Below are 21702 nucleotides of genomic sequence, written 5' to 3'. Positions count from 1 at the left end.
ATCTCTATTTAACTCCATCAAAAAAGTAACCTGCAGCGCCACACCTATCACCATCATTAAGGGAAAAAAACGGTGACCCAATCTCCGACCCCCAGGAACAGGTTTGCAGATTTGCTGAGCATTTCTGTGAGGTCCTGGGGGAGGGAAAATCCCTCAGCCAGGAAAACATCGTGGCACAAAGTGAGGATGACCCTGCTGAGGCTGCGGTGCCTCAAATATTGGAAGAAGTCACCCCCTGTGAGTGGCTGGCTGAGGTGCCATCTGTTGAGGAAGTACTGAAGGCGATCCGGAGTCTGAGACCAGGAAAGGCAGCGGGCAGAGATGATCTCCCAAGCGAAATGCTGAGGGAGGGTGGCGTTTGTGCACAGACTGCCCTATATGACATCATAACAACAGTCTGGACCACTCGACGGGTTCCGCAGGATTGGAAGGATGCCCTGGTAGTCCCCCTCTTTAAGAAGGGGGACCGCACAGACTGTAACAACTACAGGGGCATCTCACTCCTCAGTGTGCCGGGAAACGTCCTGGCAAGGATTATTCAATATTGCATTGCCAGGCACGCTGAGGAGAGGCTTGCGGAGCCCCAATGCGGTTTCAGGAAAAGGCGGTCCTGCACAGATGCCATATTTTCTGTCCATCTGCTGCAGTAGAGGTGTAGGGAATTCCAACAAGACCTACATCTCTGCTTTATTGACCTGGTCAAGGCCTATGATACCATCAGTAGGCCTGGGCTCTGGGTTGTTGTTCGTGCTTTTGGAGTACCTGACCCTCTGCTCACGATCATTAAGGAGCTTCATGATGGTGAGCGGGCCCGGGTAAAACTATGTGGCCGGGAGCCATTCCCTGTACACCTTGGGGTGCGACAGGGATATCCTCTGACTCCCACATTATTTAACATCTATTTTGACCACGTAGTTCATGAAGCCTTCAATAGCTGTACCGGGGCAATCTCTATTTGGTATAGATTTAATGGGAGGCTGATCGATGCCCGGGTGCGGTCAAGGGATGGCTCCCTATTGCTCAACCACGTTATGTATGCCGATGATTTGGTAATAGCTGCTCAGTCAGAGGAGGAGTTGGAGACGCTGCTGCTGAGACTGGAGCGTGCCACTAAGAGGTGGGGCCTTACCATCAGCCCCACCAAAACTAAGCACCTGCCTGGGTATTTTGTACCATCGGACACTCCACCCCCACAACTCCCAATCGGTGATGGGGCAGTTGTGGAGCGAGTGGAGAGTTTCCCATACCTGGGCAGTGTGCTTATGACCGGCTCCAATTTAACAGCAGAGGTCTCACTCCGAATCAGTCGAGCGGCAATATCTTTTCATTGGCTGCGTAACGCTGTGTGGAAGCTACCTGGTCTGTCGCTCCGCACTAAGCTTCAGGTCTTCTCAGCCACGGTCATTACCTCTCTTCTCTACGCTTGCAAAACGTGGACCCCCTTAATGGAACATCTTCGCCGGTTAGAAACATTTAGGCTAGCCTGCCTACGATCCATCCTGGGTTTAACCAGGCTGGATTGTGTGAGGAGCTCACAAATCCTTGAAAGATCTGGGCAAGGTCCCATCGGTGAGCTCCTCCGGCAGGCAAGGCTGCGATGGCTGGGTCATGTAGCCCGTATGCCCAGCCACCGCATGCCGAAACAGCTTTTGTTCGGCCGGATCGAGGGGGCTAAACGGGCGCGGCACGGGCTAGAGAAGAGATGGAGTGATGTGGTACAGGAGGACGTGGAGCTGAGTGGACTTGCCGATGACTGGTACCAGCGGTGTCAAGATCGGCCTCTGTGGAGGAGGCTCGTGAAGGACGCTACTGGGCAGTTGGAGGCAGTCGCCCTCCAACAACAACGGAGGGCAGAGGAGCGACGCTCACATATTTTCCCCAAATCGTTCGGTTCTATCAGGTACAGTGAGGGAAAAAAAGTATTTGATCCCCTGCTGATTTTGTATGTTTGCCCACTGACAAGGAAATGATCAGTCTATAATTTTAATGGTAGGTTTATTTGAACAGTGAGAGACAGAATAGCAACAACAATATCCAGAAAAACGCATGTCGAAAATGTTATAAATTGATTTGCATTTTAATGAGGGAAATAAGTATTTGACCCCTCTGCAAAACATGACTTAGTACTTGGTGGAAAAACCCTTGTTGGCAATCACAGAGGTCAGACGTTTCTTGTAGTTGGCCACCAGGTTTGCACACATCTCAGGAGGGATTTTGTCCCACTCCTCTTTGCAGATCTTCTCCAAGTCATTAAGGTTTCGAGGCTGACGTTTGGCAACTCGAACCTTCAGCTCCCTCCACAGATTTTCTATGGGATTAAGGTCTGGAGATTGGCTAGGCCACTCCAGGACCTTAACGTGCTTCTTCTTGAGCCCCTCCTTTGTTGCCTTGGCCGTGTGTTTTGGGTCATTGTCATGCTGGAATACCCATCCACGACCCATTTTCAATGCCCTGGCTGAGGGAAGGAGGTTCTCACCCAAGATTTGACGGTACATGGCCCCGTCCATTGTCCCTTTGATGCGGTGAAGTTGTCCTGTCCCCTTAGCAGAAAACACCCCCAAAGCATAATGTTTCCACCTCCATGTTTGACGATGGGGATGGTGTTCTTGGGGTCATAGGCAGCATTCCTCCTCCTCCAAACACGGCGAGTTGGGTTGATGCCAAAGAGCTCCATTTTGGTCTCATCTGACCACAACACTTTCACCCAGTTGTCCTCTGAATCATTCAGATGTTCATTGGCAAACTTCAGACGGACATGTATATGTGCTTTCCTGAGCAGGAGGACCTTGTGGGCGCTGCAGGATTTCAGTCCTTCACGGCGTAGTGTGTTCCAATTGTTTTCTTGGCGACTATGGTCCCAGCTGCCTTGAGATCATTGACAAGATCCTCCCGTGTAGTTCTGGGCTGATTCCTCACCGTTCTCATGATCATTGCAACTCCACGAGGTGAGATCTTGCATGGAGCCCCAGGCCGAGGGAGATTGACAGTTCTTTTGTGTTTCTTCCATTTGCGAATAATCGCACCAACTGTTGTCACCTTCTCACCAAGCTGCTTGGCAATGGTCTTGTAGCCCATTCCAGCCTTATGAGACCTCCTTTGCCAGAAACAAGATATAGGAATAGGTTTTACCCTTTTAACTGGCACAAAAACTGACACCTTTATTCAAGGCATCATGTTTGCAATAACCACAACACAAGCAGTCAGAATGCAAACAAAACAGACAACTCTGATAATAATATGCACTGTCCTTGAATTTGATTGGTCCACACCCGAGACGGCTTTTCTTAGAGCCCTTTAGTCTCCACTGGTGTTGGACCAGAAGACGCCAAAAGGCGTACAACTATTTCATATTATCAGAGTTGTCTTTTTTTCTTTTTTGTTTGCATTCTGACTGCTTGTGTTGTGGTTATTGCAAACATGATGCCTTGAATAAAGGTGTCAGTTTTTGCGCCAGTTAAAAGGGTAAAACCTATTCCTACATTCCAGCCTTGTGTAGGTCTACAATCTTGTCCCTGACATCCTTGGAGAGCTCTTTGGTCTTGGCCATGGTGGAGAGTTTGGAATCTGATTTCTTCTGTGGACAGGTGTCTTTTATACAGGTAACAAGCTGAGATTAGGAGCACTCCCTTTAAGAGTGTGCTCCTAATCTCAGCTCGTTACCTGTATAAAAGACACCTGGGAGCCAGAAATCATTCTGATTGAGAGGGTGTCAAATACTTATTTCCCTCATTAAAATGCCAATCAATTTATAACATTTTTGACATGCGTTTTGCTGGATTTTTTTGTTGTTATTCTGTCTCTCACTGTGCAAATAAACCTACCATTAAAATTATAGACTGATCATTTCTTTGTCAGAGGGGCAAACGTACAAAATCAGCAGGGGATCAAGTACTTTTTTTTCCCTCGCTGTATCTGCGCAGTGCGCAATCTACCAGTGCTAAAACTGTACTTGCTTATCTACCAGTTTTGTGTCACTTATTTATTGGATATTCACTTTTGTTACTTACTTACCGTTTTAAGTTCACCCGTTCCCGGTTAGTTTGCTTTCTTTGTGCACGTTATGATTCTAACTGTTCACAATTCACAGTGGAATGCATTACAAATGTAAACTTCGTATTAATATGATGGAATTAAGCTGCGGCAACGACGTTGAAGATGTGAACGCATGCGGGGTGTATGGAGGTGCGGGCTATCTGAAATCAGTATCACACAAAACGCTCTTTTTTGCGGGATATATGCGTTTGCGGGTTATATGCGGGAAAATACATTGATCCTTGCCAGGACCTTTCCCGGCCTCATACTGAGGAGTGAGATGCCCCTGTAGTTGTTACAGTCTGTGCGGTCCCCCTTCTTAAAGAGGGGCACCACCAGGGCATCCTTCCAATCCTGCGGAACCTGTCCAGTGGTCCAGACTGTTGTTATGATGTCATATAGGGCAGTCTGTGCACAAACGCCACCCTCCCTCAGCATTTCGCTTGGGAGATCATCTCTCCCCGGTGCCTTTCCTGGTCTCAGACTCCGGATCGCCTTCAGTACTTCCTCAACGGATGGCACTTCAGCCAGCCACTCACAGGGGGTGACTTCCTCCTCCAATATTTGAGGCACCACAGCCTCAGCAGGGTCATCGCCACTTTGTGCCACGATGTTTTCCTGGCAGAGGGGTTTCCCCTCCCCCAGGACCTCACAGAAATGCTCAGCAAATCTGCAAACCTGTTCCTGGGGGTCGGAGATTGGATCACCGTTATTTCCCCTAATGATGGTAATAGGTGTGGTGCTGCAAATTACTTTTTTGATGGAGTTAAATAGGGATTTGTGATCACGGGCATTGAGGCAGACTCCATCTCCTCAGCAACCCGCGACCACCACCCTTCTTTGCAGCGTCTCACGGCTCTCTGAACCTCCGAGCGAAGGCTGCGGTAAGCCTCCTCATTCTCTGACGTGGGATTCTGTAGCCGATGGCAGTGGGCCTGTCGCTTTTTTTCAACCATCCTGAACACCTCCTCTGTCAGCCAGGGTCTCTGGGGAGGTCTGGACCGCGTACCCAAAGCAGCCATTGCAGCTGCATGAGTCACAGTCCTAAACCTCGCCCATTTACCCTCGACATCAGGAGTGGGGGACGATGCCAACCCCAGCCGCAAGCGATGATGAAATTATCGCTTGCAACTTTCATCAGCTAGCTGAGACCAGGCCATCCTTAGGTTGGAATGGGGTCCTGGGTGTACACCCACCACCGGAGTGGAAGAATGGCAGGCACATCTTACAGATGACAAGTCGATGGTCAGAGGGCAGATCAGCTCCACGGCAGGTCTTGGTGTCAAAGACATGGGCTCGCATCCGACTGGTCCGTCACTATGTAGTCCAGCAGATGTTCTTGCTTGGACCCAGCATGCATCCATGATGTTGTGTGGATGCGCCGATGCCGGAACAGCGTGTTGGTAATTACAAGCCCATGGGCTGTCAAGAATCTAGCAGCCTCCCACCATTGTTATTGAGCTGATCTGGCCCATGCCTTCCAATTACTCCAGACCAGGTGCCAGCATCATGACCAACTCGGGCATTGAAGTCAACCAAAACAAGATGACTCTATCCCGAGGGGCCACTTTAGCCAGCACCTCTGACAGGTCATAGAAGGCATCTGACTCATCGGCTTTGCCTGCATCCCTCCACGGATGTTCGTCTTCAGTGGGGGCATAAGTAACCACGATCACCACTCCTCGCCTCCGGTTGATGGGAAGGCGAGCCCAAAGTAGCCTGGGGCTTACAGCTTCCCACACCTCACCGCCATGCTCCCACGCCCCCTTCATTCTTTTGGTAAGAAGAAGAGCCACACCCTGTTGTTTGGCAGTCTGCTGCCCCAGGTAGAGGACTGTCCACCCCTCATGGTGGCAGGAGCCAGAGCCGGTCCACCGGACCTCCTGAATGCCGCATAGATCCAGGCGGTACCGGTCCAGCTCCCGACAGAGGATTGGCAGCCACTCCTCCGCAGTGAGCGTTCGAACATTCCACGTGGCCATCCGTAGTGGCTTTTCGTTGTTTCTGGAGGAGCCCCGAGGGTAGAGATTCAATCTCCTGGCTCCGCCAAATGGGGTTTGGCCAGGAGACGTCATAGACGCCTGGCCCCCCGGGGCCTCCGGCACAAGCTTAATAATGAGATGTGTTAGACGTGGTATAGTGGTAATTTATTGAAGGTGGAGGGGTTACCAGCCCCTCGCACCCATCCAGAGCCCCCATTTAGCCGCTGTGGTGGTCACAGACGCCCTGAGGGGAAAGACCACTCGGAATTGGCCTTCCCCCCACAGCACTGTCCACGACAGCGTTGCCTGTCCGGCACCACGAGATCGGGGGTTGTTTTGCCGGACCCACTCACACACTCACTCGCACAAACAGCCACCCACTCAGCCACCCACCCAGCCACCCACTCAGCCACCCGCTCACACGCTCAAACACCCACCCACCCACTCAGCCACCCGATCACACGCTCACACACCCACCCACTCAGCCACCCGCTCACACGCTCCATCCACCGAGACAATCACCCACTCAGCCACCCACCCACTCACCCACTGAGACAATCACTGAGACAATCACCCACCCACCCACTCAGACAATCACTGAGACAATCACCCACCCACCCATTCAGACAATCACTGAGACAATCACCCAACCACCCACTGAGACAATCACTGAGACAATCACCCACCCACCCACTGAGACAATCACTGAGACAATCACCCACCCACTGAGACAATCACCGAGACAATCACCGAGACAATCACACACCCACCCACTCAGACAATCACTGAGACAATCACCGAGACAATCACCGAGACAATCACCGAGACAATCACCGAGACAATCACCGACCCACTCACCCACTGAGACAATCACTGAGACAACCACTGAAACAATCACTGAGACAATCACTGAGACAATCACCCACCCACTGAGACAATCACTGAGACAACCACTGAGACAATCACCCACTCACACACTGAGACAATCACTGAGACAATCACCCACTCACACACTGAGACAATCACTGAGACAATCACACACCCACCCACTCACACACTGAGACAATCACTGAGACAATCACTGAGACAATCACCGAGACAATCACTGAGACAATCACCGAGACAATCACCCACTGAGACAATCACTGAGACAATCACACACCCACCCACTCACACACTGAGACAATCACTGAGACAATCACTGAGACAATCACCGAGACAATCACCGAGACAATCACCGAGACAATCACCGAGATAATCACCGAGACAATCACTGAGACAATCACCCACTCACACACTGAGACAATCACTGAGACAATCACACACCCACCCACTCACACACTGAGACAATCACTGAGACAATCACTGAGACAATCACACACCCACCCACTCACACACCGAGACAACCACTGAGACAATCACTGAATCACCGAGACAATCAATGAGACAATCACCGAGACAATCACCGAGACAATCACCCACTCACACACTGAGACAATCACTGAGACAATCACCGAGACAATCACCGAGACAATCACACACCCACCCACTCAGACAATCACCGAGACAATCACCGAGACAATCACCGAGACAATCACCCACCCACTGAGACAATCACTGAGACAACCACTGAGACAATCACTGAGACAATCACCCACCCACTGAGACAATCACTGAGACAACCACTGAGACAATCACCCACTCACACAGAGACAATCACTGAGACAATCACCCACTCACACACTGAGACAATCACCGAGACAATCACCGAGACAATCACCGAGACAATCACCCACTCACACACTGAGACAATCACTGAGACAATCACTGAGACAATCACACACCCACCCACTCACACACTGAGACAATCACCGAGACAATCACCGAGACAATCACCCACTCACACACTGAGACAATCACTGAGACAATCACACACCCACCCACTCACACACTGAGACAATCACTGAGACAATCACTGAGACAATCACACACCCACCCACTCACACACCGAGACAACCACTGAGACAATCACTGAATCACCGAGACAATCACTGAGACAATCACTGAGACAATCACTGAGACAATCACCGAGACAATCACCCACTCACACACTGAGACAATCACTGAGACAATCACTGAGACAATCACACACCCACCCACTCACACACTGAGACAATCACTGAGACAATCACACACCCACCCACTCACACACTGAGACAATCACTGAGACAATCACTGAGACAATCACCCACCCACCCATTCAGACAATCACTGAGACAATCACCCAACCACCCACTGAGACAATCACTGAGACAATCACTGAGACAATCACCCACCCACCCACTGAGACAATCACTGAGACAATCACCCACCCACTGAGACAATCACCGAGACAATCACAGAGACAATCACTGAGACAATCACCGAGACAATCACTGAGATAATCACTGAGACAATCACACACCCACCCACTCAATCACTGAGACAATCACCGAGACAATCACCGAGACAATCACTGAGACAATCACCCACCCACTCACCCACTGAGACAATCACTGAGACAACCACTGAGACAATTACTGAGACAAACACTGAGACAACCACTGAGACAATCACCCACCCACTCACACACTGAGACAATCACTGAGACAATCACCCACTCACACACTGAGACAATCACTGAGACAATCACACACCCACCCACTCACACACTGAGACAATCACTGAGACAATCGCTGAGACAATCGCTGAGACAATCACTGAGACAATCACCGAGACAATCACTGAGACAATCACTCACTCACACACTGAGACAATCACTGAGACAATCACTGAGACAATCACACACCCACCCACTCACACACTGAGACAATCACTGAGACAATCACCGAGACAATCACTGAGACAACCACTGAGACAATCACACACCCACCCACTCACACACCGAGACAATCACTGAGACAATCACTGAGAGAATCACCGAGACAATCACCGAGACAATCACCGAGACAATCACCGAGACAATCACTGAGACAATCCCCCACTCACACACTGAGACAATCACTGAGACAATCACACACCCACCCACACACTGAGACAATCACTGAGACAATCACTGAGACAATCACCGAGACAATCACTGAGACAATCACTGAGACAATCACACACCCACCCACTCACACACTGAGACAATCACTGAGACAATCACTGAGACAATCACACACCCACCCACTCACACACTGAGACAATTACTGAGACAATCACTGAGACAATCACCGAGACAATCACCGAGACAATCACCGAGACAATCACCGAGACAACCACTGAGACAACCACTGAGACAATCACCGAGACAATCACACACCCACCTGGTGAGGCCCCTTTTATTCGATCGCCAGGGCCTCAAGACAACTTTTAGCAAAAACTGAATCCACGACCTCCCGGTGCTAAAATCGACTCGCACGGCCATTAGGACAGCGGTCCCCTTGTGTCTCACCGTGTGTGTCTCACTGTGTGTGTGTCTCACCCCGTGTGCGTGTCTCACTGTGTGTGTCTCACACCCCGTGTCTCACCCCGTGTGTGTGTCTCACCGTGTGTGTCTCAAAAACTGAATCCACGACCTCCCGGTGCTAACATCGACCCGCACGGCCATTAGGACAGCGGTCCCCTTGTGTCTCACACCCCGTGTGTGTCTCACATCCCGTGTCTGACCGTGTGTGTGTCTCACCCCGTGTGTGTGTCTCACTGTGTGTGTGTGTGTCTCACCGTGTGTGTGTGTCTCACCGTGTGTGTGTCTCACCGTGTGTGTGTGTCTCACCGTGTGTGTGTGTCTCACCGTGTGTGTGTCTCACTGTGTGTGTGTGTCTCACTGTGTGTGTCTCACACTGTGTGTGTCTCACCGTGTGTGTGTGTCTCACTGTGTGTCTCACTGTGTGTCTCACACCCTGTGTGTGTGTCTCACACCCTGTGTGTGTGTCACATCCTGTGTGTGTGTGTCTCACTGTGTGTGTCTCACCGTGTGTGTGTCTCACACCGTGTGTGTCACTGTGTGTGTGTCTCACCGTGTGTCTCACTGTGTGTGTCTCACTGTGTGTGTCTCACTGTGTGTGTGTCTCACTGTGTGTGTCTCACCGTGTGTGTGTCTCACACCGTGTGTGTCACTGTGTGTGTCTCACCGTGTGTCTCACTGTGTGTGTCTCACTGTGTGTGTGTCTCACTGTGTGTGTGTGTCTCACTGTGTGTGTGTCTCACTGTGTGTGTGTCTCACCGTGTGTGTGTCTCACCGTGTGTCTCACCGTGTGTGTGTGTGTCTCACCGTGTGTGTGTGTGTCTCACTGTGTGTGTCTCACCGTGTGTGTGTCTCACTGTGGGTGCCACTGTGTGTGTGTCTCACCGTGTGTGTGTCTCACCGTGTGTGTCTGTGTGTGTGTCTCACTGTGTGTGTGTCTCACTGTGTGTGTGTGTCTCACTGTGTGTGTGTCTCACTGTGTGTGTGTGTCACCGTGTGTGTGTGTCACCGTGTGTGTGTCTCACTGTGTGTGTGTGTCTCACTGTGTGTGTGTGTCTCACTGTGTGTGTGTCTCACTGTGTGTGTGTGTCACCGTGTGTGTGTGTCACCGTGTGTGTGTCTCACCGTGTGTGACTCACACTGTGTGTGTGTCTCACCGTGTGTGTGTGTGTCACTGTGTGTGTGTCACCGTGTGTGTGTCACCGTGTGTGTGTCTCACCGTGTGTGTGTGTCTCACGCTGTGTGTGTCTCTCTCTGTCTCCCCGTGACTCCCCGTGTCTCGCACTGACTCCCCGTGTCTCCAACTCTCTCCCCATGTCTCCCACTAACTCCCCATGTCCCCGTGTCTCCCGTTGTCTCCCCCCGTGTCTCCCTTTGTCTCTCCGTGTCTCCCCGTGTGTGTCTCTGCATGTCTGCGTGTCTCCCCGTGTTTATCTCCGTGTCTCTCCCCGTGTGTGTGTCTCTACGTGCGCGTGTCTCCATGTCTCTACGTCTGTGTGTCTCTGTGTCTCTCCCTGTGTCTCTCCCCGTGCGTGTCTCTACGTGTGTGTGTCTCCGTGTCTCCCCGTGCGTGTCTCTACGTGTGTGTGCCTGTGTGTGTGTCTGTGTGTGTGTCTGCGTGTGTGTGTCTACGTGTGTGTGTCTGTGTGTGACCGTGTGTGTCTGTGTGTGTGTCTCCCCGTGTGTGTGTCTACGTGTCTCCGTATCTCTCCCCGTGTGTGTCTCCATGTCTCTCCCCGTCCCCGTGTGTCTCTCCCCGTGTGTCTCTCCCCGTGTGTGTGTGTCTCTCTGTGTGTGTGTGTCTCCCCGTGTGTGTCTACGTGTGTGTGTCTCCGTGTGTGTGTGTGTCTCTCTCCCCCTGTGTGTGTCTCTCCCTGTGTGTGTGTCTCTCCCCGTGTGTCTCCGTGTCTCTCCCCGTGTGTGTGTGTGTCTCTCCCCGTGTGTCTCTCCCCGTGTGTGTGTGTGTCTCTCCCCGTGTGTGTGTGTCTCTACGTGTGTGTGTCTCTCCCCGTGTGTGTGTGTCTCTCCCCGTGTGTGTGTCTCTCCCCGTGTGTCTCCGTGTCTCTCCCCGTGTGTGTGTGTCTACGTGTGTGTGTCTCTCCCCGTGGGTGTGTGTGTCTCTCCCCGTGTGTGTGTCTCTACGTGTGTGTGTGTGTCTCCGTGTCTCTCCCCGTGTGTGTGTGTGTCTCCGTGTCTCTCCCCGTGTGTGTGTGTGTCTCTCCCCATGTGTCTCCGTGTCTTTCCCCGTGTGTGTGTGTGTGTCTCCCCGTGTGTCTCCGTATCTCTCCCCGTGTGTGTGTGTCTCTACGTGTGTGTGTGTCTCCGTGTCTCTCCCCGTGTGTGTGTCTACGTGTGTGTCTCCGTGTCTCTCCCCGTGTGTGTGTGTCTCCGTGTCTCTCCCCGTGTGTGTGTCTACGTGTGTGTGTCTCTCCCCCCGTGTGTCTCCGTGTCTCTCCCCGTGTGTGTGTGTGTCTACGTGTGTGTGTCTCTCTCTCCCCGTGTGTCTCCGTGTCTCTCCCCGTGTGTGTGTGTCTCTCCCCGTGTGTGTGTGTGTCTACGTGTGTGTCTCTCTCCCCGTGTGTCTCCGTGTCTCTCCCCGTGTGTGTGTGTGTCTCTCCCCGTGTGTGTGTGTCTACGTGTGTGTGTCTCTCCCCATGTGTCTCCGTGTCTCTCCACGTGTGTGTGTCTCCGTGTCTCCCCGTGTGTCTCCGTGTCTCTCCCCGTGTGTGTGTGTGTGTGTGTCTCCGTGTCTCTCCCCGTGTGTCCCCGTGTCTCTCCCCGTGTGTGTGTGTGTCTACGTGTGTGTGTCTCTCTCTCCCCGTGTGTCTCCGTGTCTCTCCCCGTGTGTGTGTGTCTCTCCCCGTGTGTGTGTGTGTCTACGTGTGTGTCTCTCTCCCCGTGTGTCTCCGTGTCTCTCCCCGTGTGTGTGTGTGTCTCTCCCCGTGTGTGTGTGTCTACGTGTGTGTGTCTCTCCCCATGTGTCTCCGTGTCTCTCCACGTGTGTGTGTGTGTCTCCGTGTCTCCCCGTGTGTCTCCGTGTCTCTCCCCGTGTGTGTGTGTGTGTGTCTCCGTGTCTCTCCCCGTGTGTCCCCGTGTCTCTCCCCGTGTGTGTGTCTCCGTGTCTCTCCCCGTGTGTGTGTCTCCGTGTCTCTCCCCGTGTGTCTCCGTGTCTCTCCCCGTGTGTGTGTCTCCGTGTCTCTCCCCGTGTGTCCCCGTGTCTCTCCCCGTGTCGTCTCGGCGTGTCTCTAGCTGGCCACGACACGCCCCGTGTCCTCCTTCCCCCGGTAGCGAGTCTTGCCGTGCGTGAACGGGAGGTACCGGTACTTGATCATGTGCTGCAAGCGCCATAGAGCACACGGACACAGACAAAGCAACACCGCACATAGCCTCATCAGACTGTAGGGGCAAGTGCTGAGTTAGCCAGCGAACAGCAGCAGCAGCAACAGCAGCAGGGCTGCCTATGGAGGCTACCGGGGGCACTGTGGGTCACACACAGAGGGGGTGGGTGGCCCAGCAGCACCACGCCCGGCCGTCTTTGTCTCTCCCCCAGTGGCTAGTGATGTTCACTACACCACCACCACCACTACAGCACCACTACACCACCACCACCACTACACCACTAGCACTACACCACCGCCACCACTACTACACCACCACTACACCACCACAACCACTACACCACCACCACCACCACTACACCACCACTACACCACCACCACCGCTACACCAGGTCACTCATTTGAGGCCGAGTCGACCTAGGGGAGGCCCAGGGCGGGTTCAGATAATCGCTGTCACTGTGTGTGGTAATGTGTGTGTGTGTGTGTACACACAGTGTACACACAGTGTACACACACACACAGACACACATACATGGTACACACACACATAGTATACACACACACAGACACACAGATACACACACAGACACACACACACACAGACACACACACACACAGACACACACAGATAGATGGTGTGGTGTAGCGAGTGTAGTGAGTGTAGTGGGGTGAGTGTGGTGAGTGTGGTGAGTGTAGTGTGGTGAGTATAGTGAGTGTAGTGTAGTGAGTGTAGTGTAGTGAGTGTAGTGGGGTGAGTGTAGTGGGGTGAGTGTAGTGGGGTGAGTGTGGTGAGTGTAGCGAGTGTAGTGAGGTGAGTGTAGTGTAGTGTGGTGTGTGTGGTGAGTGTGGTGAGTGTGGTGTGGTGAGTGTGGTGAGTGTGGTGAGTGTGGTGAGTGTAGTGAGTGTAGTGAGTGAGTGTAGTGAGTGTGGTGAGTGTAGTGAGTGTGGTGAGTGTAGTGTGGTGAGTGTAGTGTGGTGAGTGTAGTGTAGTGAGTGTGGTGAATGTGGTGAGTGTAGTGTAGTGAGTGTAGTGAGTGTAGTGTAGTGAGTGTGGTGAGTGTAGTGTAGTGTGTGTGGTGAGTGTGGCGAGTGTGGCGAGTGTAGTGTAGTGAGTGTAGTGTAGTGAGTGTAGTGAGTGTAGTGAGTGTAGTGTGGTGAGTGTGGTGAGTGTGGTGAGTGTAGTGTAGTGAGTGTAGTGTAGTGAGTGTGGTGAGTGTAGTATTGTGAGTGTGGTGAGTGTGGTGAGTGTAGTGTAGTGAGTGTAGTGTAGTGAGTGTAGTGAGTGGAGTGAGTGTAGTGTGGTGAGTGTGTTGAGTGTGTTGAGTGTGTTGAGTGTGGTGAGTGTAGTGTGGTGAGTGTGGCGAGTGTAGTGAGTGTAGTGTGGTGAGTGTGTTGAGTGTGTTGAGTGTGGTGATTGTGGTGAGTGTGATGAGTGTGGTGAGTGTGTTGAGTGTGTTGAGTGTGGTGAGTGTGGTGAGTGTGTTGAGTGTGATGAGTGTGGTGAGTGTGGTGAGTGTGGTGAGTGTGGCGAGTGTGTTGAGTGTGGTGAGTGTGGTGAGTGTGGTGAGTGTGGTGAGTGTGGCGAGTGTGTTGAGTGTGGTGAGTGTGGTGAGTGTGGTGAGTGTGGTGAGTGTGTTGAGTGTGTTGAGTGTGGTGAGTGTGTTGAGTGTGTTGAGTGTGGTGAGTGTGTTGAGTGTGTTGAGTGTGGTGAGTGTGGTGAGTGTGTTGAGTGTGTTGAGTGTGGTGAGTGTGGTGAGTGTGGTGAGTGTGTTGAGTGTGGTGAGTGTGTTGAGTGTGTTGAGTGTGTTGAGTGTGTTGAGTGTGTTGAGTGTGTTGAGTGTGGTGAGTGTGGTGAGTGTGGTGAGTGTGGTGAGTGTGTTGAGTGTGTTGAGTGTGGTGAGTGTGTTGAGTGTGTTGAGTGTGGTGAGTGTGGTGAGTGTGGTGAGTGTGGTGAGTGTGGTGAGTGTGGTGAGTGTGGTGAGTGTGTTGAGTGTGGTGAGTGTGTTGAGTGTGGTGAGTGTGGTGAGTGTGGTGAGTGTGTTGAGTGTGATGAGTGTGGTGAGTGTGGTGAGTGTGGTGAGTGTGGCGAGTGTGTTGAGTGTGGTGAGTGTGGTGAGTGTGGTGAGTGTGGTGAGTGTGTTGAGTGTGTTGAGTGTGGTGAGTGTGTGAGTGTGTTGAGTGTGGTGAGTGTGGTGAGTGTGGTGAGTGTGATGAGTGTGGTGAGTGTGGTGAGTGTGGTGAGTGTGTTGAGTGTGTTGAGTGTGTTGAGTGTGGTGAGTGTGGTGAGTGTGTTGAGTGTGGTGAGTGTGGTGAGTGTGGTGAGTGTGTTGAGTGTGTTGAGTGTGTTGAGTGTGTTGAGTGTGGTGAGTGTGGTGAGTGTGTTGAGTGTGGTGAGTGTGGTGAGTGTGGTGAGTGTGGTGAGTGTTTGAGTGTGTTGAGTGTGGTGAGTGTGTTGAGTGTGTTGAGTGTGTTGAGTGTGTTGAGTGTGTTGAGTGTGGTGAGTGTGGTGAGTGTGTTGAGTGTGTTGAGTGTGTTGAGTGTGTTGAGTGTGTTGAGTGTGGCGAGTGTGGCGAGTGTGGCGAGTGTGGCGAGTGTGTTGAGTGTGTTGAGTGTGTTGAGTGTGGTGAGTGTGTTGAGTGTGGTGAGTGTGTTGAGTGTGTTGAGTGTGGTGAGTGTGTTGAGTGTGTTGAGTGTGTTGAGTGTGTTGAGTGTGTTGAGTGTGGTGAGTCTGGTGAGTGTGGTGAGTGTGTTGAGTGTGGTGAGTGTGTTGAGTGTGTTGAGTGTGTTGAGTGTGGTGAGTTTGTTGAGTGTGTTGAGTGTGGTGAGTGTGTTGAGTGTGTTGAGTGTGTTGAGTGTGGTGAGTGTGTTGAGTGTGTTGAGTGTGTTGAGTGTGTTGAGTGTGTTGAGTGTGGTGAGTGTGGTGAGTGTGTTGAGTGTGTTGAGTGTGTTGAGTGTGGTGAGTGTGGTGAGTGTGTTGAGTGTGTTTGAGTGTGTTGAGTGTGTTGAGTGTGGTGAGTGTGTTGAGTGTGTTGAGTGTGTTGAGTGTGGTGAGTGTGTTGAGTGTGTTGAGTGTGTTGAGTGGTTGAGTGTGTGGAGTGTGTTGAGTGTGTTGAGTGTGGTGAGTGTGTTGAGTGTGTTGAGTGTGTTGAGTGTGGTGAGTGTGGCGAGTGTGGTTGAGTGTGTTGAGTGTGTTGAGTGTGTTGAGTGTGTTGAGTGTGTTGAGTGTGGTGAGTGTGTTGAGTGTGTTGAGTGTGGTGAGTGTGGTGAGTGTGTTGAGTGTGTTGAGTGTGTTGAGTGTGGTGAGTGTGGTGAGTGTGTTGAGTGTGGGGTTTGAGTGTGGTGAGTGTGGTGAGTGTGTGTGAGTGGTGTGTTGAGTGTGTTGAGTGTGTTGAGTGTGTTGAGTGTGTTGAGTGTGGCGAGTGTGTTGAGTGTGTTGAGTGTGTTGAGTGTGTTGCGTGTGGGAGTGTGTTGAGTGTGGTGAGTGTGGTGAGAGTGGGGTGGGTGTGTTGAGTGTGTTGAGTGTGTTGAGTGTGTTGAGTGTGGTGAGTGTGGCGAGTGTGTGAGTGTGTTGAGTGTGTTGAGTGTGGTGAGTGTGGTGAGTGTGGTGAGTGTGTTGGTTGTGTTGAGTGTGTTGAGTGTGTTGAGTGTGTTGAGTGTGGGGAGTGTGTTGAGTGTGTTGAGTGTGTTGAGTGTGGTGAGTGTGGTGAGTGTGTTGAGTGTGTTGAGTGTGTTGAGTGTGTTGAGTGTGTTGAGTGTGTGAGTGTGTTGAGTGTGGTGAGTGTGGTGAGTGTGGTGAGTGTGTTGAGTGTGTTGAGTGTGGTGAGTGTGGTGAGTGTGGTGAGTGTGGTGAGTGTGGCGAGTGTGTTGAGTGTGTTGAGTGTGTTGAGTGTGTTGAGTGTGGCGAGTGTGGCGAGTGTGTAGAGTGTGGTGAGTGTGTTGAGTGTGTTGAGTGTGTTGAGTGTGTTGAGTGTGTTGAGTGTGGTGAGTGTGTGAGTGTGTTGAGTGTGATGAGTGTGGTGAGTGTGGTGAGTGTGGTGAGTGTGGCGAGTGTGTTGAGTGTGGTGAGTGTGGTGAGTGTGGTGAGTGTGTTGAGTGTGGTGAGTGTGGTGAGTGTGTTGAGTGTGGTGAGTGTGGTGAGTGTGGTGAGTGTGTTGAGTGTGTTGAGTGTGTTGAGTGTGGTGAGTGTGTTGAGTGTGTTGAGTGTGGTGAGTGTGGTGAGTGTAGTGTGATGAGTGTGGTGAGTGTGGTGAGTGTGTTGAGTGTGTTGAGTGTGTTGAGTGTGTTGAGTGTGGTGAGTGTGGTGAGTGTGTTGAGTGTGTTGAGTGTGTTGAGTGTGTTGAGTGTGGTGAGTGTGGTGAGTGTGGCGAGTGTGTTGAGTGTGTTGAGTGTGTTGAGTGTGGTGAGTGTGGTGAGTGTGGTGAGTGTGTTGAGTGTGTTGAGTGTGTTGAGTGTGTTGAGTGTGGGCGTGTGGCGAGTGTGGCGAGTGTGTTGAGTGTGGTGAGTGTGTTGAGTGTGTTGAGTGTGTTGAGTGTGTTGAGTGTGTTGAGTGGTGTTGAGTGTGTTGAGTGTGTTGAGTGTGTTGAGTGTGTTGAGTGTGGCGAGTGTGTTGAGTGTGGTGAGTGTGTTGAGTGTGTTGAGTGTGTTGAGTGTGTTGAGTGTGTTGAGTGTGTTGAGTGTGGTGAGTGTGTTGAGTGTGTTGAGTGTGATGAGTGTGGTGAGTGTGGTGAGTGTGGTGAGTGTGGCGAGTGTGTTGAGTGTGGTGAGTGTGGTGAGTGTGGTGAGTGTGGTGAGTGTGTTGAGTGTGTTGAGTGTGTTGAGTGTGGTGAGTGTGTTGAGTGTGTTGAGTGTGGTGAGTGTGGTGAGTGTAGTGTGATGAGTGTGGTGAGTGTGGTGAGTGTGGTGAGTGTGTTGAGTGTGTTGAGTGTGTTGAGTGTGGTGAGTGTGGTGAGTGTGGTGAGTGTGTTGAGTGTGTTGAGTGTGTTGAGTGTGTTGAGTGTGTTGAGTGTGTTGAGTGTGGCGAGTGTGGCGAGTGTGGTGAGTGTGTTGAGTGTGTTGAGTGTGTTGAGTGTGTTGAGTGTGGTGAGTGTGTTGAGTGTGGTGAGTGTGTTGAGTGTGTTGAGTGTGGTGAGTGTGTTGAGTGTGTTGAGTGTGTTGAGTGTGTTGAGTGTGTTGAGTGTGGTGAGTCTGGTGAGTGTGGTGAGTGTGTTGAGTGTGGTGAGTGTGTTGAGTGTGTTGAGTGTGTTGAGTGTGGTGAGTTTGTTGAGTGTGTTGAGTGTGGTGAGTGTGTTGAGTGTGTTGAGTGTGTTGAGTGTGGTGAGTGTGTTGAGTGTGTTGAGTGTGTTGAGTGTGTTGAGTGTGTTGAGTGTGGTGAGTGTGGTGAGTGTGTTGAGTGTGTTGAGTGTGTTGAGTGTGGTGAGTGTGGTGAGTGTGTTGAGTGTGTTGAGTGTGTTGAGTGTGTTGAGTGTGGTGAGTGTGTTGAGTGTGTTGAGTGTGTTGAGTGTGGTGAGTGTGTTGAGTGTGTTGAGTGTGTTGAGTGTGTTGAGTGTGGTGAGTGTGTTGAGTGTGTTGAGTGTGTTGAGTGTGTTGAGTGTGTTGAGTGTGTTGAGTGTGTTGAGTGTGTTGAGTGTGTTGAGTGGTGAGTGTGGTGAGTGTGGTGAGTGTGGAGTGTGGTGAGTGTGTTGAGTGTGGTGAGTGTGGTGAGTGTGTTGAGTGTGGTGAGTGTGGTCAGTGTGATGAGTGTGGTGAGTGTGGTGAGTGTGGTGAGTGTGTTGAGTGTGTTGAGTGTGTTGAGTGTGTTGAGTGTGGTGAGTGTGGTGAGTGTGTTGAGTGTGTTGAGTGTGTTGAGTGTGTTGAGTGTGGTGAGTGTGTTGAGTGTGTTGAGTGTGTTGAGTGTGGTGAGTGTGGTGAGTGTGGTGAGTGTGTTGAGTGTGTTGAGTGTGTTGAGTGTGTTGAGTGTGTTGAGTGTGGCGAGTGTGTTGAGTGTGGTGAGTGTGGTGAGTGTGGTGAGTGTGGTGAGTGTGGTGAGTGTGGTGAGTGTGGTGAGTGTGTTGAGTGTGTTGAGTGTGTTGAGTGTGGCGAGTGTGTTGAGTGTGGCGAGTGTGTTGAGTGTGTTGAGTGTGTTGAGTGTGTTGAGTGTGTTGAGTGTGTTGAGTGTGTTGAGTGTGTTGAGTGTGTTGAGTGTGTTGAGTGTGTTGAGTGTGTTGAGTGTGGTGAGTGTGGTGAGTGTGTTGAGTGTGTTGAGTGTGGTGAGTGTGTTGAGTGTGTTGAGTGTGTTGAGTGTGTTGAGTGTGGTGAGTGTGGTGAGTGTGTTGAGTGTGTTGAGTGTGTTGAGTGTGTTGAGTGTGGCGAGTGTGGCGAGTGTGTTGAGTGTGGTGAGTGTGGTGAGTGTGGTGAGTGTGTTGAGTGTGTTGAGTGTGTTGAGTGTGGTGAGTGTGGTGAGTGTGTTGAGTGTGTTGAGTGTGTTGAGTGTGTTGAGTGTGGTGAGTGTGGTGAGTGTGGTGAGTGTGTTGAGTGTGGTGAGTGTGTTGAGTGTGTTGAGTGTGTTGAGTGTGGTGAGTGTGGTGAGTGTGTTGAGTGTGTTGAGTGTGGTGAGTGTGTTGAGTGTGTTGAGTGTGTTGAGTGTGGTGAGTGTGTTGAGTGTGTTGAGTGTGTTGAGTGTGGTGAGTGTGGTGAGTGTGTTGAGTGTGTTGAGTGTGGTGAGTGTGGTGAGTGTGGTGAGTGTGGTGAGTGTGTTGAGTGTGTTGAGTGTGGTGAGTGTGTTGAGTGTGTTGAGTGTGTTGAGTGTGTTGAGTGTGTTGAGTGTGTTGAGTGTGTTGAGTGTGTTGAGTGTGTTGAGTGTGTTGAGTGTGTTGAGTGTGTTGAGTGTGTTGAGTGTGTTGAGTGTGTTGAGTGTGTTGAGTGTGTTGAGTGTGTTGAGTGTGTTGAGTGTGGTGAGTGTGTTGAGTGTGTTGAGTGTGTTGAGTGTGTTGAGTGTGTTGAGTGTGTTGAGTGTGTTGAGTGTGGTGAGTGTGGTGAGTGTGGTGAGTGTGTTGAGTGTGTTGAGTGTGTTGAGTGTGGTGAGTGTGTTGAGTGTGTTGAGTGTGGTGAGTGTGTTGAGTGTGTTGAGTGTGTTGAGTGTGTTGAGTGTGGTGAGTGTGTTGAGTGTGTTGAGTGTGTTGAGTGTGTTGAGTGTGTTGAGTGTGGTGAGTGTGTTGAGTGTGTTGAGTGTGGTGAGTGTGTTGAGTGTGGTGAGTGTGTTGAGTGTGTTGAGTGTGTTGAGTGTGTTGAGTGTGTTGAGTGTGTTGAGTGTGTTGAGTGTGGTGAGTGTGTTGAGTGTGTTGAGTGTGTTGAGTGTGTTGAGTGTGTTGAGTGTGTTGAGTGTGTTGAGTGTGTTGAGTGTGTTGAGTGTGGTGAGTGTGTTGAGTGTGGTGAGTGTGGTGAGTGTGTTGAGTGTGTTGAGTGTGTTGAGTGTGGTGAGTGTGTTGAGTGTGTTGAGTGTGTTGAGTGTGTTGAGTGTGGCGAGTGTGGCGAGTGTGTTGAGTGTGTTGAGTGTGTTGAGTGTGTTGAGTGTGTTGAGTGTGGTGAGTGTGGTGAGTGTGGTGAGTGTGTTGAGTGTGGTGAGTGTGTTGAGTGTGTTGAGTGTGTTGAGTGTGTTGAGTGTGGTGAGTGTGTTGAGTGTGTTGAGTGTGGTGAGTGTGTTGAGTGTGTTGAGTGTGTTGAGTGTGTTGAGTGTGGTGAGTGTGGCGAGTGTGTTGAGTGTGTTGAGTGTGGTGAGTGTGGCGAGTGTGTTGAGTGTGTTGAGTGTGTTGAGTGTGTTGAGTGTGTTGAGTGTGGTGAGTGTGGTGAGTGTGTTGAGTGTGTTGAGTGTGGTGAGTGTGGTGAGTGTGTTGAGTGTGTTGAGTGTGTTGAGTGTGTTGAGTGTGTTGAGTGTGGTGAGTGTGTTGAGTGTGTTGAGTGTGGTGAGTGTGGTGAGTGTGGTGAGTGTGGTGAGTGTGTTGAGTGTGGTGAGTGTGTTGAGTGTGTTGAGTGTGTTGAGTGTGGTGAGTGTGTTGAGTGTGGTGAGTGTGTTGAGTGTGTTGAGTGTGTTGAGTGTGGTGAGTGTGTTGAGTGTGTTGAGTGTGTTGAGTGTGTTGAGTGTGGTGAGTGTGTTGAGTGTGTTGAGTGTGGTGAGTGTGTTGAGTGTGTTGAGTGTGTTGAGTGTGTTGAGTGTGTTGAGTGTGGTGAGTGTGTTGAGTGTGTTGAGTGTGTTGAGTGTGTTGAGTGTGTTGAGTGTGGTGAGTGTGTTGAGTGTGTTGAGCGTGGCGAGCGTGTTGAGCGTGTTGAGCGTGGTGAGTGTGTTGAGTGTGTTGAGTGTGTTGAGTGTGGTGAGTGTGTTGAGTGTGTTGAGTGTGGTGAGTGTGTTGAGTGTGTTGAGTGTGTTGAGTGTGGTGAGTGTGGTGAGTGTGGTGAGTGTGTTGAGTGTGGTGAGTGTGGTGAGTGTGGTGAGTGTGTTGAGTGTGTTGAGTGTGTTGAGTGTGTTGAGTGTGGTGAGTGTGTTGAGTGTGGTGAGTGTGTTGAGTGTGTTGAGTGTGGTGAGTGTGTTGAGTGTGGTGAGTGTGTTGAGTGTGTTGAGTGTGTTGAGTGTGGTGAGTGTGGCGAGTGTGGCGAGTGTGTTGAGTGTGTTGAGTGTGTTGAGTGTGTTGAGTGTGGTGAGTGTGGTGAGTGTGTTGAGTGTGGTGAGTGTGTTGAGTGTGGTGAGTGTGGTGAGTGTGGTGAGTGTGGTGAGTGTGTTGAGTGTGTTGAGTGTGGTGAGTGTGGTGAGTGTGTTGAGTGTGTTGAGTGTGGTGAGTGTGGTGAGTGTGGTGAGTGTGTTGAGTGTGTTGAG

The 21702-nt window shown here is 51.2% G+C and overlaps 1 protein-coding gene across 3 annotated transcripts in view; it reads right to left on the bottom strand.

Moving 5' to 3' along the window:
- Positions 1–9381: 9381 nt before the first annotated feature.
- The window catches only part of LOC116938492 (protein RER1-like), a 26672-nt gene continuing 14351 nt past the window's right edge, over positions 9382–21702 (bottom strand). For all 3 annotated transcript variants that reach the window (XM_032945620.2, XM_032945621.2, XM_076058454.1), the window contains one exon: positions 9382–12857. In XM_032945620.2, coding sequence (XP_032801511.1) covers positions 12768–12857 — 90 coding nt within the window. In that variant the 3' untranslated portion in view covers positions 9382–12767. The remainder of the gene's footprint in view (positions 12858–21702) is intronic.

This window comes from Petromyzon marinus (genome assembly GCF_048934315.1).
Source record: "Petromyzon marinus isolate PM22_M1 ecotype Great Lakes invasive population chromosome 75 unlocalized genomic scaffold, UKy_Petmar_22M1.pri1.0 chr75_unloc.2, whole genome shotgun sequence".
Taxonomy (NCBI): Eukaryota; Metazoa; Chordata; class Hyperoartia; order Petromyzontiformes; family Petromyzontidae; genus Petromyzon; species Petromyzon marinus.
The sequence above is the reverse complement of the archived record's forward strand: the minus strand, read 5'-3'. Positions and strand labels throughout refer to the sequence as shown.